The sequence below is a fragment of the Monodon monoceros genome, unplaced genomic scaffold (genome assembly GCF_005190385.1).
Source record: "Monodon monoceros isolate NGI ecotype Baffin Bay Population unplaced genomic scaffold, NGI_Narwhal_1 Super_Scaffold_2, whole genome shotgun sequence".
Lineage (NCBI taxonomy): Eukaryota > Metazoa > Chordata > Mammalia > Artiodactyla > Monodontidae > Monodon > Monodon monoceros.
This window is the reverse complement of record NW_021703776.1, coordinates 31,389,700-31,406,502: the sequence shown is the minus strand read 5'-3', so window position 1 is coordinate 31,406,502 and position 16,803 is coordinate 31,389,700. Positions and strand designations below refer to the sequence as shown.

Genomic DNA, 16,803 nt, shown 5'->3' with positions numbered 1-16,803 from the left:
GTTTCACTTGAGTGAAAGGCAAAACTCAATTAGAAGTCAGGCTCAGAGCAAGATTCGAATTCTGCTTCTCACTGAATAGCTATCTGATCTTGGACAAAATACCTGACCTCTGTGTTTCAGTTTTTCATCTGAAAAATGTGGAGAACAGAATTCCCTCCCTGAGTGGATCGGATTTAAATGGCCACGGGAGGCACCCTTAAGTTTACCCTCACATCATGTTATACCCTTATTTTCGAAGCCAGTGATTACTAATGCCATTTCACAGCGAACTCCTAAAGTGGTATGCGGTAAATCAGACTGCCTTCAATTTGGGGGTGTGACCGCAGTGATGTGCCACAAAGCCAGGGACAGAAATTCACAGCTCCCTGAAAGCCAGTGTTGTCTCCAACCACAGCTCGGCCTTGGTAGTCAGCACCGGAAGTTTCACAAGGCTGGCTCTATTCTTGGCTTTTCCACATGGACATTCTTTCTTTCTTCTCACCTTCCTAAATTTTTCTTCCACGAACCAGAATGCTACGCTCATCCTTAAACTGGAAGGTCCCATTAGAATTCCAAGTGACCACACGTTGGAACTGCCCCCCCCCTCAGGCACGCAGGGGTTTGCTGGGGGTGGTGGTGCAGGGTGTGTGTGTGCAAACCCAGCGAAGGTGCCCTGTGGAAATGCCACAGATGGCAGCAAAGCATCACAGCAGGGAAGAGTGAGCAAAGCCTCTCAATGGATTTCTGTTAATGCTATGAATATCTAAACTCAGATTTTATATTTCCAATCAAAAAAAGGATTTATATTTACACTTAAATTTTATAGCAATAACTTTAGACTTATCTCCACCGTCTTATTTTGTGCTTCCTAAATTCTATATTTTTCTTAGCTGCTTCTTTTCCAAACTTTTCTGACTTCTGTTGGTTTAAGTTTTCTTTATCCCATGTTTATCCCTGTACAGTTCCTATTATTTTAGGAAGACTCTTGATGTTGTAACATAAACACTTTTGGTGTTTCTAACTCAACGTAAAGTCAGTACTTTTTCCTTTAGACGTTTTAAGCTCTTCCCGATCTGGAAGTGTAGTTCAACTGTATTTTAGTCCACAGTATTTTTTTGTTTACAGTCGGCGATTATTTATTTATTTTTTTTGCGGTATGCGGGCCTCTCACTGTTGTGGCCTCTCCCGTTGCGGAGCACAGGCTCCGGATGCACAGGCTCAGCGGCCACGGCTCACGGGCCCAGCCGCTCCGCGGCACGTGGGATCTTCCCGGACCGGGGCACGAACCCGCGTCCCCTGCATCGGCAGGCGGACTCTCAACCACTGCGCCGCCAGGGAAGCCCCAGTCGGCGATTATTTTTGCTTAATAACACGTATAGATTTCTTTGTTCATTGTTGCTTTTTTTTTTCTTTCCTGTACTTTGATTTCCAAATAAGCTCTCCTACTCCAAATGATTTGGGTAGAACTGGTATTAATATCTCCACCTGACAGACGACTGAGACAGATTTCATGTTTCTCCCAAGACAATCCAAGTATTAATTCTTCTATATAAGTGATTTATAGATAAGTAATCTGTATACATGACAAAGAGAGAAGTAAAACCATTTAAACTTTTGTCATGAGATTCTATCATTTCAAGACAAAAAGACCTTTCAAGACTTATTTTTGCTGTTGACAGACTGTCCCTTGGGAATGTTTTTAGGATGCTTTTGTCCAGGTCATTTGCAAAGATGGCCTGTGGTGAATTTGACGTGTGTTTGAGAAAACGCAGTTATAAAACTCTTGTGGTATGGAATATATATCATTCAGGAAAATGATGTTAAAAGTATACAACATAATTTATTTGACCTGTAGAGAGTTGTCATAGTTCAGCTACTGTGCACTTGCAAAAATCATGTCAGATGACTTATTTTAAAGCTCAGCCACCTGTTTTTTTCTCTCACCACAAAGAGCATATCCAGAGACCATGCCATCAGCCATAGATATGGTTAAGAATTGCCCTGCTGCATTATAGCCACCAAAGCGATGTTCCCTGAGAGATGTTTGCAAAACTTCTGTATTTCTGTTGTATCGTTCTTTTCTTTCTCGTCTTTTATGCCTTTGGCACAGGGTCCTATTTACTTTTAATCCTAAAATAAAAGTGAGCCCCTTTCCAGTTGGCATAAATTCAGGAAGTAAAGTTCAGGCCACATTGGGGCCATGTGGTCAGCACTGAAAAAGGCAAAGAGGAAAGGAAAGAAACTGGGCTTGAGGTTCTCTGAGCTGCTGAATCAAGCGTGACTTGTCAGATTTTCTCTGGAACCTGCAGTTATGGAATGCAAAAATGCCACTCATCGCTGAAACAACCACCAGCGGCAGCATGGATGCTGTGCGCACCTCACCTGGGGCTCCTCTGTCCTGGATCCCCTCTTCATTGCCCTAAAGGAGGAAGTACACGGCAGGCTTCCAGTGTACGTGGTGGGGAGCAGATGGTATTGTGTCTGAATTCTCTTTACTGCCCTCTCACTCGATTAACGGTCTGTCTACCTGTATGTAGAATTCTAGATACGACGATTTTCTCTCTGAACTTCAGTGTTATAACTGCACTGTCTTCTGGCGTTTATGGGGGCTAGTGAGTCTGTTCATAAATACCTGTCATTCCTTCACAACGAAGTTATTGTCTCTGGGGGGTTTTTAAGAATTTTTTTCTCTTGACCCTTAATATACTAATATTCTGTAATCAATGCTCTGTAATTTTTACTGCTGTATTTAGGTATGGTCTCTTAAAAATGCATCTTACTTGGTACTGTGTGCTGTTACAAATGGGAGGCCACAGGTGTTTCCACCCTGTAAAATTCTTAGCCTTTCTTTCTCCAAGTATTGCCCTTGCCACTCTCTTCACCTGCCTGAACTCGCATTCTGTTCCATCTGTGTGTCCCCCCGTGTGTTCCGGGTGAGTCTGTCAGTTCTGGCTGATCTTCATTGTATCTTCAGTTGTCTCCCGTTCTCTTGCCTACTGTTTCTCCCCTGAATTTTTAGTTTCATGTTGCTTATTTTGAGGGGAGGGGAAAGTACCTGACCTAGTTTTTTATTTATTTTTTTAACATCTTTATTGGAGTATAATTGCTTTACAATGGTGTGTTAGTTTCTGCTTTACAACAAAATGAATCAGTTATATATATACATATGTCCCCATATCTCTTCCCTCTTGCGTCTCCCTCCCTCCCACCCTCCCTATCCCAACCCCTCCAGGTGGTCACAAAGCACCGAGTTGATCTCCCTGTGCTATGCGGCTGCTTCCCACTAGCTATCTACCTTACGTTAGGTAGTGTATGTATGTCCATGCCTCTCTCTGGCTTTGTTCCAGCTTACCCTTCCCCCTCCCCATATCCTCAAGTCCATTCTCTAGTAGGTGTGTGTCTTTATTCCTATCTTACCCCTAGGTTCTTCATGACATTTTTTTTTCTTAAATTCCATATATATGTGTTAGCATACGGTATTTGTCTCTCTCTCTTACTTACTTCACCCTGTATGACAGACTCTAGCTCTATCCACCTCATTACAAATAGCTCAAGTTCGTTTCTTTTTATGGCAGAGTAATATTCCATTGTATATATGTGCCACATCTTCTTTATCCATTCATCCGATGATGGACACTTAGCTTGTTTCCATCTCCGGGCTATTGTAAATAGAGCTGCAGTGAACATTTTGCTACATGACTCTTTTTGAATTATGGTTTTCTCAGGGTATATGCCCAGTAGTGGGATTGCTGGGTCATATGGTAGTTCTATTTGTAGTTTTTTAAGGAACCTCCATACTGTTCTCCACAGTGGCTGTATCAATTTACATTCCCACCAACAGTGCAAGAGGGTTCCCTTTTCTCCACACCGTCTCCAGCATTTATTGTTTGTAGATTTTTTGATGATGGTCATTCTGACTGGTGTGAGATGATATCTCATTGTAGTTTTGATTTACATTTCTCTAATGACTAATGATGTTGAGCATTCTTTCACGTGTTTGTTGGCAATCTGTGTATCTTCTTTGGAGAAATGTCTATTTAGGTCTTCTGCCCATTTTTGGATTGGGTTACTTGTTTTTTTGATATTGAGCTGAATGAGCTACTTGTAGATTTTGGAGATTAATCCGTTGCCTAACCTAGTTTTGAAATTTTGTTTTTATGACTGCCACCCTTTATCTTTCTCAAGTTTAAACAAGTGTATTAAAAGTCTTGATTTCAGATTCCTCTTTATTTTTATATTTTGGGTTCTCTATACCTTCCTGTTTATTGGATTTGCGAGTAGTTTTTCAGGCCATGTAATCAGTTGTCTTCATACTCAAATAACAGTTTGGCTGGTTATAAAAGTAATTTAGCCCATTCGTTGTCAGAGGACTTTGTAGGCATCATTCTATTCTGCTTAAATGCTGCTGTGGAGGTGTCTGAAGCTAACCTAATTTTTTCCCCTTTATATAAAGACTTGGTATTTTTTCTTGGCTGTCCAGAGGATTCTCTGTCTCCAGTCCACATTAAGATGTATCTTAGTGTTGATTATTATGTGTCATATTTTCTTGCAACATATGTCCCTGATTATAATGATTCAAATTTGTAACTTAGGAAAACTCACACATTCTAGAACTGTATTACTAAACGTGTGCTGTCTCATTCAGCATTCGTCCTATTTCTACTCTCTTTAACTCCTTTTTTCCATTTACTTTTTCTTTTTTTTTTCTTTTTTTTTTTGTTTTTTTTACTATTCTGCCTTATGCTGCTTACTTTGTGCTTTCATTTCTGTAATTCTTTTCTGAGATTTTTCCAACTTAATTTCCTCACTTTTTCTTACCTTATCTGTTTAATGCATAATCTTGTTATACAATCACTCATTTTTAGAAAAACTTGTTGCTGCAGTGTTTACCCTCTTGTGACAACATTTTATCCTTGCTTTTCCTGTTCTTTGCCTTTCTTCTTTGTGGGATCTATCATGGAGTATGTTTTCCCTAAAACCAACTATTTGAAAGAATTTAATATGGGGCAAGGCCCAGGGCCATGTTCTAACCTGGCAGGAATTTTCCTTGTGACCCAAGTTTAAATGTGAACGTTTAAAAGCCTTTCCTCCTTCACGGCCCAGTCTCAGACAGACGCTTCCTCCAAGTGGTGGTCTGTCGGGGTGATTTCTCACTCAACCCTGCTTCCTTGGCAACTGTGAACGAAACGAGGTCCCAGGAAGTGTCAGTGCTACCTGCTGTGGCCCTCACCCTGGAGAACTGCTTTGCTGCCTTTTTCCCTGGGCTCTTTGCTCTGTGCTCCATTTCCCTACTGTTTTTTAGCAGTCCTTCGACCTACATTTCAGTATCTCCTCATTTTATGAAAGTTCATTTTTCCTTAGCTTCAGTGAGCTGGCTTCCTCACAGGTAAATTTTAGATACTTCCTACCTGGCCTAATTGCTGTGCCCACGGGATGAGAGAACCTGTGTAAAAACAGCAGTTTCTCACACCACAGGCTTTGGATGGATGGAAGATGGTTGGTTCCCTTAATAGCCTTTCCTTTCCCGCTTTCAGGTAATTACTGCACGTGGGAAGGCTAATGTCACGTTTTACTGCCCCTGCCTTTCCGGGCAACCTTCCCCTCGCCATCCTTAGACACACGGGGGGGGGTGCTCTTTCCCGTGTGTCCCTTGTACCTCCGTGCATCTGTCAGCCCGGATCATACACAGATCACCTGTGTAGAGTCACCACGTATCACTGGGCGGATCTAAATAAAATAGTGGTTGAATAAACGGAGGCAAATTTTTCGGTCACGTTTCCCAGTGTTTCTTGTCCCCAATCTCAACGGGACATATACTCTAGCCCTTTAAAGGGACAGTGTTCTGCAAATCACCAGCTAACGATTTCACTGGTTATCAGCTGTGGACCTCTCTACCACCACTCTTCACCCCGCGGACTCTCATCTTACTGAAAAACTTCACTACCAGAAAGCAAGTCTGTTTCTTCTTACCTTCTACTCACCAGGTTTAATGACCTCCTCTTGCGATGTCGGGAACTGGATACCTGGACACAAGATCTCGCCCTTCCGGCTGTGGTGTGGCTTTCTGGCTTCTTCAACCCTCAGTCCTTCTTAACTGGTAAGGGCTGGGGCAGGGCGGCCCCTGATGCTGACAGAGTCACACCCCCTAGCAGAACCCCAGCCACTCCCCCTGCCCTGGCCACTACAGAGGAAACAAAACGCCCGGCAGGACAGGAGCAGCTAAGAGAGGTGGGATGGGGTTCACCCCGGTAAACGTTTCCCGTCACGGGCTGCCCGGTCTCTCACATCGGTTCCACTCTGGCACGGCAGAGCATAAGGCAAATGGGTATAGCCGTTCCAGCAAAACTCCGTCCACCAAAGCAGGGAGGTGGTCCTGCAGGCCTTCGTTTCCCACCCCTGCTCTAGTGCAGCCACGTGGAATGCCCAAGAACACCCCGTGGGACCAAAGCACGCCTCACTCAGGGAGATGCTCAGCTTATACGGGTGGCTCCCGGGACCCTTCTGTCTGTGGCTTTATCCTACTCCATTCCTGTCCGTCCTCCTCCCAAAGCAATCATGCAGACCATGGCTCGAAGAAACGAGTGGCCACTGGATAAAATGTGCTTGACTGTTGAGGTTACCAAAAAAAGGAAGGAGGATTATGGGCACCCCCCCAGGGAAGGCGCATACCTCCACGGGCTCCTCATGGAAGGTAAGATGTCCCAAAGAGTGAACCTTTCTCACTCAGCTTCAAGTTGGTATTTGTCCTTTGTTTATTCCATTGCGCAGCACTCACTCACGCTGGTGGTTATTTACCTCGTTTCCGGCTTTCGAACAATTTAAATGCTAAGATAGATAGGATGTGTGTCCAATGTGAGCCAAATTTTAAGGCCATGGCTATCACTTAAAGACCTATACACTGAATTTACTTTGCTTTTGAATCAGTGCAAAAATCTTTCTTCTCCTTTTTAGAAAACTGTTTAACTTCATCTTTGTGGTAAAATACCAGATCTCTCTAAGCCTGTAAGATGCCAATGCATATCGTGAATCTCTGGGCGAAGGGGTAGAATATGCCGTATCTTCCAAGTTTATTCACCCATGCTCTTATCTTGTAGAACACTTCCTCTTACCTTAAAGGGCACTTGGAGAAATGCTTTCCAAGTCTCTGCCAAGATGCTCCTTTTTCACTTTCAACATCTGAACACGTGTGGCACGTGCTTTAAAGGCGGGGTAGGTGGTATAAACAACAAGTGACCTGAACTTAGACGAAGAAAAGAAGGTGCAGTGGGGAGGGAATGCGGTGGGTTGGACATGTCTTATACTGACCATAAGCATATGCAGATGCAGATGCACTTCTTTAAAGGAAGGACAAACTAGTTTGCTTTACTGCATCTGTGATTCTGTCTCACGGAATCTGTTTTCATGTAAGCAAGGTTTACACCTTTTAACTTCAGATCATGTAGTTTACTGTTCACAGGAGACAGTTCAGGCTTTAGCACAGGAGCAAGAAGAGTCTCTGCTTACAGTGTATGCGTGGCCCCTGGGCAGCAAGTACCCTCACCTCCTTCCCATCTCAGTCGTGGGCCAGCTCGCTAAGGAAGCCACTGACGAGGAGTGAAGTGACAAAACCAGAACGTTTATTGCCTACAACGAACAGAGGCTCAGTACCAACATACAGCACGGTTGTAACCCTTGGGTTTATGCTGTAGGTGCCAGATGGGACAGCCAGTCAGGAGCCATCGTGGACGCCTCCCTCAAGGAGTTAAGGTCTGCAATGCCAGTCATCTTTGCAAAAGCCATACCCGCGGACAGACAGGAAACCAAACACACCTACGAGTGCCCTGTGTACAAAACCAAAACAAGGGGCCCCAACCGCGTCTGGACCTTCAGGTTGAAGAGCAAAGAGAAGGCGGCCAAGTGGGTCCTGGCAGGCGTGGCCCTCCTGCTGGAGGCGTAACAACAGCCCTTGCAGAGGGGCTTCTATTCCTCCCGCCGGAGCACCACAGAGATGTCCTTGTTCCCGCACGGTCGTTTATCCTACTGAGAGGCATAAAACAGAGTCCAGCTTATGTACCTTTTAAGTAACTAACTTAAAATGTGCATTCGTTGTTTTTAAACAAACACCATCTCTCTCTGAAAAGTAGAGACGGGGGACAAAAAGACGCAAATGTAGAAAAAAAGATGGGAACCCTACTGAAAATCTGTTCATTTTTAGCTCTCCCCAGCCTTCCTGCAACACAAAAAAAGAGTACAAAAAAAGAGTACAGTATAGATCACATTTTCATCAACGTTCCACCGAACCTCCAAAACAATATGGTTGGAAGTCTCCTCCCGGTCCATACACGCGGGAGCCTAGTTCTTGTAGATAAACAAAAAGTATTAACCTTTAAAATATAGAAGCCACTGGCCCCAGGCAGCTGCTCCTGCTGGCCAGCAGCCCTCCAGTGTCCGGAATGTGACTGACAGTCCACTTTTTGTTCAAGTGTCAACAAAAATAAAACTCAAGATTCTACGGGTAAATTGCACCTTGTAATTTAGGGGAACATTTGCAATATAAATTTCCAATGACCCAGAGCAGCTTAAACTATGGTCACTTGTGATAAGGTAACCTTAAAGAGGACGTAACCCGTCACAAGCTGGCCTCCAGGGACTGGTTTGGGAGGTAAAAGATCAAGGCAACAAAGGCAAGAGCTGCTTACACAATGTTTTCTCTCTGGGGTAACTCTCCCCCCCCCCCCCATCTAAACTATACTTTTAATTCAATCTAGAAACAGGCCTGCATATGCATGTCTGTCGATTCCTCTCTCGTCTTCCTGAGAAATCTTTTGAAGTATATAAACAAACAATCCTTAAAAAAAATAGTATTTAGCTCTACAAAGAATTTCTGTATACAAACACAACCATAAGAAATCTTAGGCACAAATGGCATGTCTTGTCGGAGTCCTCCATGGTGAGCTGGCTGGTTCTTCTCTTAGTTGTCTTTTACCAGCTGCTTTTGTAAGCTGAGAAAAAAATGGGAAGCATTAGTGGGACGGAGGCACGAGCACAGCGGCATCCTAGGTTAGAGGCTCAACCATCCCCCAGAGTACCAAGCCCGAACCGGCTCTCCTGTCACCAGCTCAGGCCCGACTCATGCACACACAGCGGTGCGGGCCAGCCCCCAGGGCCACCCGCCTGACTCCTGCGTCCCTACAAGCAGCCTCCTCGAGGGTCCAAGCGCACGTGGCCCAAGCCTCCCCTCTCCTTAGGGCTGCCTTGGACCTTCACAGCTTTCCCTCAGCCTGCCTTGTAGACTCTTTACTGTTGGAGGCAATCAGGGGGAAATTCTAGCAAAGGAGGGAACTTCCCGATAGGGAAAATACCAGTCCCGAGCTTGCCCAATGCAAACAGACACAGGACGACTGGCACTCGACGTGGTTTCTAAGAAGCAACTGAAACAAGGCAACCCCGTACCTGCCTAGAGGGTCTCCCCGGCTGCACCCGGGAATTACCACCTCTGTTTTTGATTTGTGAGGCTTACCTCTCCAGATATTCCTTAACGTTATTATAACCGTAAAACTTGGCCAGATGAATGAGGATGCCTGTGGCACAGCGACCATCACGCTTCCGACAGTAACTGCAATTGCAGACGCCCCGGCAGGGAGGACACACCCAACCCTAGGGAAGCAATGGCAGCAGAAACGCCCCCGTTATCAACAGGCTCTCCCCGCAAGATGAGCTTCTGACTGAGCCTGGATCACTCGGCCTCTCCACCAATCTTTAATCACCTGAGACTCTTCAGAGAATCCTTCACCCTGTGACAGGTACTAATGTCTCCTTCCCCTCGCATGTTTCAAAAAGGTCCAGAAAGGTTGATCACCCCAGACCACGCATGCAGAAACACTGAAACGTGTCGGTTTTAAACAGGACCAGGTGCATAGTTACTAGACGTATGTTCAAAAAGTTTTGGAGAATTTCAGGTATCAGAGCAAGTGCAGGGCCCCTTACAACTTCACAGGTCACACGCCCAGGAGGTCGGCCCTGCTTCTGAGAGCATAGGGTTTCTCAAATCACTCAACCTGAGTAGTAGTTTACATTCACCTGCAAACTAGGGACAGTATTTACCCCCATGACTGCTGCATCAGAGGTCTTGCAGCAGTTAAGAGCACAGACTCCGGAGCCAGACCGCCCGGGTTCAAGGGCATACACACTAACCATCATACTATGTATTATCTCATTTTACAGAGACAACCAAGGTGTTGGGAGGCTAAAAGAATAACAACTGAAATAAACTGCACTAACAGACGTGAAATCTCAGAGCAGTGCAGGTGCGCACAGAAAGCACCCTACACCGCGGTATACCGCCCCCCGGGCCTGACCCCGGCAAATCCAAGGTAAAGGACGCTGCTGGAGGAAAGGGACACAGGCTCGCCTGTACAAACCCTAACTCTAAGAAAGCTTGCCTCTGACCCTGGAAAGCGAAACGCAGTCTCTTCTCCGGTCCTATCTAGGGCAGGAAACTCTACTTTTCATTGCTGCCAGTCTCAAGAGGCAGAGTGAAAAGGAGGGTGGTGAGGGGGGTCTACAAAACCCAGAGCTCTGCAGCTGCAGGTACCCGACAGACGGCCCAGGAGCCCCGTCCTCAGCTTGCTCCCCTCACCAATACAACTCAGGCCGAGGCGAGCACTGTGCCTACCGGGTCCAGCAGCGCCGATCGCACGTCCTCCCCATAGCGATTCCGCAGGCAAGGCCCACAAAACTGTCCTCGCACCCCGCCGCAGCTCTGGTTCCGACACACCGTCTTGGTGTCAATGGTCTTCTGCCGACACTGGTGGCAAGTGTTACCCTGAGGCGGAAGGCGGTGGGTGGTGAACATGGGATTTGGAGGGGGAGGCCCACGAGGCCGCACGGATATCCTAAGTGCACAAAGCAGCCCTGCCTCTCCCCCAGAATCGAGCAGTGCCGTTCCTCTGGTACAAACACGGGCACTCTCTGGCAGCCTGTAAGCACTTTTAGTTCTGGGGCCAGAGAAGCCTCTTAGGGCAGATGAGACTGAGCAGGGAGCCTGGAAGAAATGAAATGATCAGCTGGACAGAAATGATGGGAGAGACCGGAGCCCACAGGGGTGACAGGTGACTGCGTGATGATAAGCCCTGGGCAGCATCACACGGCTCCAACCCAGCTCCTAGCAATCCGGTTATGTTCAGGATAAAATCTCCTGGTTTTAAAACGTTGGCAATTAAATTGAAAACCTTTAAACAGTATTTAAGCCACTGTCCCATTATCTAAAAAGGATGCAAAACAACACAAAGCCATCCTCTACCTTACCATTTAGAAAAAATTGAACACATTTCCTATCTAACAAAGATATTCGATCAAACTTTAGTTTCTATTGGTTATATAAAATATATATTATACATAACGTTTTCAATATGTGTTAATACTATATTGGAAATATATTTCTTTTGGTTATAAAAGCGTATTATTTTTTTCAACGTTTAAAACATAAAAACTATTTAAAATATAACAATTACAACTGTGCTTTTCCAGACTACACCCCTGCCTCCCCCCACAGATAATATGCATCCCCCAGAGAGACCTGTCTCCCCTTTCCCAGTTATAGCTGCTCCAACTCGGAGCCCACCTCTGCGCCCTGGGGAGACGGCACAAATGCGTAAGCCCAGATACAGTTTAAAACAAGGCAGGATTTCAAATACCAGTGCCTGGGACTCCCAGTATAGGTCACGATCATGTGAATTATTCATCAGATATACTTTACCAGAACTTTATCATAGATTTTATCTCGAACAGTTACGGCCACGTTCTCCAAGTCCTCTTCAGTGATGTCCTCCACTGGCCGAAAAGAAGATACACGGCGACGTCGTCGATATCCCTGGCATCTCCCCTGCAGAACGAGCCAAAGCAGAACTGGGCATTAGATGGTTTGGGCGGTTAAAAAAAAATTATAGAAGTTTTAAGCTCCTCAGAGCTCTAGGACCATGAATGTTAACTATGTCCCTCTTCTATTTCCCTGAAATCATTCATACATTTTATTAGTCATTTGCTGAGCTCCTATCCTTAGTGCCAAGCCTCCCTGATAGCAAGGTGACACAGAACGATAAATCAGAAGCTCAGGGTTTCCCTGACCAGTGAATGGTCACCTGCGGCAAGCTCTGTGAGGCCGGGGAAGTGAACCACACTGAACGGCCAAAGCCACAAACAGGAAGGGTCCAAAGTGTCTTGCTCTAGACTGAAAGCCCTCCAAACTCCCCATTCCTAAACAGAAAGACCAGAGACATCACTGTACTTGCCCACGAGCAAAACCACGAAGCCACCTGCTGCCGTTATCAGCCCTTTACAGCCTCCACTGGAGATGAAGCTGGGGGTCCTAACCATTGCTCGGTTTAGAGGAAGGACCCGCTTCATGGCCTACAGCTTAGACCAAGCGCAAGCTTAGGCCCGGGGTTCTTTTCCGAGTGCGGTCCCAGGAGTACCCACAGCATCTGGGAACTTGGCTGAAATGCAACTTCTCAGCTGCTGCAGACCTACTGAGTCAGAACCTCAGCGCTCTCACCGAGCCCCAGAGGGCTGTGATGAACGCTCACGTGCGAGGACCGCTGGCTTAGACAAAGAAGCATTGGTTCATTATAGTCAGAAAATACCCCGCTTGTTGTCTTCCTTCTTCTGAAACTGTAAAACTCTTCTGCGAACTTGGCGGCCGACACGGTGAAGTTCTCCAGGGCGAACTTCTCGGGAGGCCGTGCGCTCCGGGCCGGGTTGGTGCGCCGTGTGATCTGTCCCTCTGAGAAGGCCCGCCTCACTGCTTTCTTCCTCTGCAGGTGAGACCACAGACACACACAACTGGCTGCTTTCTGGAACGAAAGCCATCTAGCAACCGACTGTGTGCATGAGTACTGGAATCAATACATATAAGGAGTTCCACTTACAGAAGCTGAGTTCGGGGTTCGGAGCGGGAAGAAGTCTGGCATTGAGTTCAGTTCCGCCAATAATTGAGCAAGCTGAAGTTCAGAAGAAAGAAAGGATCATGCATAAGTATTGCCACGTCTACTTCATCTAACACGTTATCACAAGTCTTCCAGTTTGCAGCCGTGAGAAACTTGTAGTTTACATAAGATCTCAGCAGTTGTTATTTTTTTAACCTCACATGTAAAGATTTTTATCTACGCAGGTGAGATGCTGATAGCATGAGAGGAATAAAATCTATGCCCGTTCCTTAGGTAGAAGAAGACACGATGAAGACTGTCCTGGAAGGTCCAAGGCCTGGAGCATGCGGTTAGAATCGTGACTGGGCCGCTAGCTCTCAGTGTGACCCTGGAACCTATCACTGTGCCCACCTGAATCAAGCTTCATCACGTTCACAACAGAAAAGGCCCAACTAGATCATTCCGGCAGTTATTCAGAGCTCCGAAACCCCGACTCTTTTAAGTTGGTTCATTTCTTATCAATAAAAATAATTTCTGAAAATATTCCCAAATAAACACCTAAGAACACCAAATAACAGGCATTAACGTGCCAATCATACAATTTAATTAGGATTCCTTTTAGTTTTAGACTTACACAGAGGTATGGGTGTCACCCCTAAATCCTAAAATCATGAACATAGTTCTTATTTTTAATTTTTTTTTTTGCGGTACGCGGGCCTCTCACTGTCGTGGCCTCTCCCGTTGCAGAGCACAGGCTCCGGACGCGCAGGCCCAGCGGCCATGGCTCACGGGCCCAGACGCTCTGCAGCACGTGGGATCTTCCCGGACTGGGGCACGAACCCGTGTCCCCTGCATCGGCAGGCAGACTCTCAACCACTGCACCACCAGGGAAGCCCTCATAGTTTACTTTAAAGATGCAGAGAGATACGACGCTAAAAATTTCTCTTAACTGAGCACGAATATGTCTCTGGATAAATTATACCCCAAAGTAGGCTTTATATTTTCTTAAGCAACTTAATAGACATATAATAAGACTGCATATACAGTATCATTAAATTATGCTTTTTAAAAAGAAAATATTAAAGAAAAAAATATAAGTGATGATGACTGGTGTGATTTTTTTAAATTCCGTGTGTATAAAATTATGAAGGAAACCACAGTTACTGACCACATACAGAAAAACCAAATACACAAAGATTTCGCCTTGTTCCATTAATTATTCTGGTGAAAACATTTTAAAGTGATTCAAAACTGCCCAGTTCCTTTTAATACCTAGACCCCTTTCATTCCTTTAGCTGATATCTTGACACTACAGCATCTAGGTTGAAAGCTGCCTGCCTGACCTGCACAAAGCAACTTCTAAGTGGGCTTCATGACACCCACGTTTACACACTGCTTCTTTCTGCTGGGAACAGGGCCTCTCATCTCTGTAAAATACCACTGCATATTTGCAACATAACTTGATCAACAGTAAATGGCGTTTAGTCCATGGCACTGTGGAGGGGGCTAAAAATGGTCCTGGGAGTCTCTGTTCCCAAACCAGAGCTAATCAGGTGATAACGGCTTGGGGTCCAAGAAAAGAGAAAGAACCCACAGTGCCCAGAGCACACTTCCTGACCGAAGCCAAAGCAGCAGCGGCTGTGGGGACGCAGCCCTGGGAGCCCCAGCAGTGGCTGTCTTGGGCCGCGCGGCCTTACCATGGCTTTGTTCTCCTCGATGTTCATGGTCCTTTTCAGCAGGGCATCTGAGCTCTCCTGGCCCTCGTCCCTGGAGTCGTCCTCAGACTCAGAGGCAGAATCTTCCCTTTCCTTCCTCTGTCTGCAGCTTGTCTTTCTTCCAAGAATTCCACTCTTACTGTCCTGTATGTGCGAGCCAGAAAACAACGGCTCAGGAGAACTGTTCTTACCGGCATTTTTTGCCGGTTTCTTGGTGGGGAACTGAAAGGCTACTCGAAGACCAATACTGCTTCTTCTCGGCCTGCTGCTTCTAGGTGGAGCCTCTTCTTCTTCATCTTCCTCTTCCTCACTCATGAAAGATGCTTTACCATCATCACTGAGCTCTGACTCCACGAGCTAATGAAATGAGAGAAAGAACAAAGACAGTGCCTATAAACAAACCTTCAGAAAGACACACACTTTAAAAACCACTCTGACAGTATTTTAGGAGAACAATGAATAGTTGAAAGCTCTCCCTTCCTATTGGTAGTTCCCTCTGAAGTCTTCAGTTAAATGCGCAAAGTACTCTGTAGATGAACAAAATCAAAGAGCGGGCTGCTACGCGCTCTGGCCCAGCCACACCCACCAGCAGACTGTGCTCTGTTCAGAGCATCAGGCTGGAAGCCAAACGCTGACGAGGTGGGCTCCTCCCCAGTGGACCAGCCAAGCTGGCACACCTGGGAGCCCAGGAATATGGGAATAAAGAAAAGGGTGTGCATGACATCAGAGGTATCCTCAGGTGTGAAAAATAAAGTACCATTCTGCCCTAACTAGCTGGAACACAACTCATGAGTAAGAGGGACAGGAGAGCTGACTTCATTTTAGTGCAGTGACCAAGGAGCAGGCAGATGACCTGCCATCGGGGTCAGTGGCGGAACCTCATCCCCAGGATACACTGGGTCCTCACTCAAGGGAAGCCTCCTCCCCTTTCTGTAACCCGCAGCGCCATGGGGTGCAATCAGGCAGACAGCCCTGCAGGTGGCTGCAGGCACCTGTTCAGTCAGCTCAAGCAATTCTCAGCCTCAATTTTCAGTCTCCACTCGGCATAGGTCTCCAGCATTAAAACATAACTTGGTTTCACACGTGAGAACACAGTAAGAATGGAAGGCAACAGCAAGGGGACATCTCAGATGCAAAGGACTCTTAGCAACAGCAGAGATGGGTTTCAATACTGGGATCAAGGTCATCGCCTGCCCTCTTTCCTTGACCACAGGCTGGACAGTGTAGCCTGGGCACCTCTGTCAGAGACTCAGGTTGTGAGGAGAGCTGAGAACAGCACCAGGAGCCGCCTGGGATTCAGTTAATGACTCTGCTTCTTCCTCAGTGACCCCCCCCCCCCCCAAATTCCAGCTGGACTCAAGTTAAAAATAAAGCGGCGGGAGGGAAAAAAAAAAGCAGACAGGGCTTCCCTGGTGGCTCAGTGGTTGAGAGTCCGCCTGCCGATGCAGGGGACACGGGTTCGTGCCCCGGTCCGGGAAGATCCCACATGCCGCAGAGAGGCTGGGCCCGTGAGCCGTGGCCGCTGAGCCTGCGTGTCCGGAGCCTGTGCTCCGCAACGGGAGAGGCCATAGCAGTGAGAGGCCCGCGTACCGCAAAAAAATTTTTAAAAAAAGCAGACAACTTCCAAACCTTGGTGTATGTATCAATGCACAAAAAGCCAGGCAGAGAAATAAGACTGTACTGTACGGAGTTACCTATTTGTTTTAATATCCTGAACTCTCCACATTAGTAGCTTTGGAATTCCAAATAGTGGGCTGCAGAGGAATCTATGTTAGATGACACTGTTGGAGAACTTCAGGGGAATTATCTCCCCTGACTGGCTTTATTCATTTATCATAATCGCCGTCTAGCCCCCGTCTCTTTACCAAGGCCGTGGAGTAGCGTACTACAAAGGACTGAAGTACGGAAGGAGTCACCACTGGAGACTCCGACCTGAGAGCCAGCACCACGGCTGCGGCAGTTTCACGTCTGGCTACAAGACCACTGGACACCAACGTAGAGTCATACCCTATTACCAGAAAGGCGGTCTCACCACTACTCACTAGGGTGGGCAGGAGTTGGGTGAGGAGGCAACAAGGCTTGCTTTCTCACTGAATTTCAAAATAAATGTACAGGTGGACCTGCCCTGAGCTATGAGTTATATCAGAGTCAATGTAACATGTCACGATTCATTCCCTAAATGTACAGATTTGGAAGAAAACCAAAAA

The 16,803-nt window shown here is 46.4% G+C and overlaps 2 protein-coding genes across 3 annotated transcripts in view; one reads left to right on the top strand and one right to left on the bottom strand.

Moving 5' to 3' along the window:
• The window catches only part of DNAH11 (dynein axonemal heavy chain 11), a 315,311-nt gene extending 307,396 nt beyond the window's left edge, over positions 1-7,915 (top strand). Inside the window, 3 exon segments of the mRNA XM_029233957.1 lie at positions 5,964-6,076; positions 6,530-6,670; positions 7,668-7,915. Of these exon segments, the coding sequence (XP_029089790.1) occupies positions 5,964-6,076; positions 6,530-6,670; positions 7,668-7,915 (502 nt within the window).
• A 26-nt stretch (positions 7,916-7,941) lies between these two features.
• The window catches only part of CDCA7L (cell division cycle associated 7 like), a 49,548-nt gene continuing 40,686 nt past the window's right edge, over positions 7,942-16,803 (bottom strand). Inside the window, exons 4-10 of one of the 2 annotated variants that reach the window (XM_029233958.1) lie at positions 14,579-14,953; positions 12,885-12,956; positions 12,600-12,770; positions 11,717-11,842; positions 10,634-10,783; positions 9,479-9,615; positions 7,942-8,960 (exon numbers count right to left, since the gene is read on the bottom strand). In XM_029233958.1, coding sequence (XP_029089791.1) covers positions 8,930-8,960; positions 9,479-9,615; positions 10,634-10,783; positions 11,717-11,842; positions 12,600-12,770; positions 12,885-12,956; positions 14,579-14,953 — 1,062 coding nt within the window. In that variant the 3' untranslated portion in view covers positions 7,942-8,929. Of the gene's footprint in view, positions 8,961-9,478; positions 9,616-10,537; positions 10,784-11,716; positions 11,843-12,599; positions 12,771-12,884; positions 12,957-14,578; positions 14,954-16,803 lie in introns of those variants that run through there. The other variant, XM_029233959.1, reaches the window with a different exon arrangement.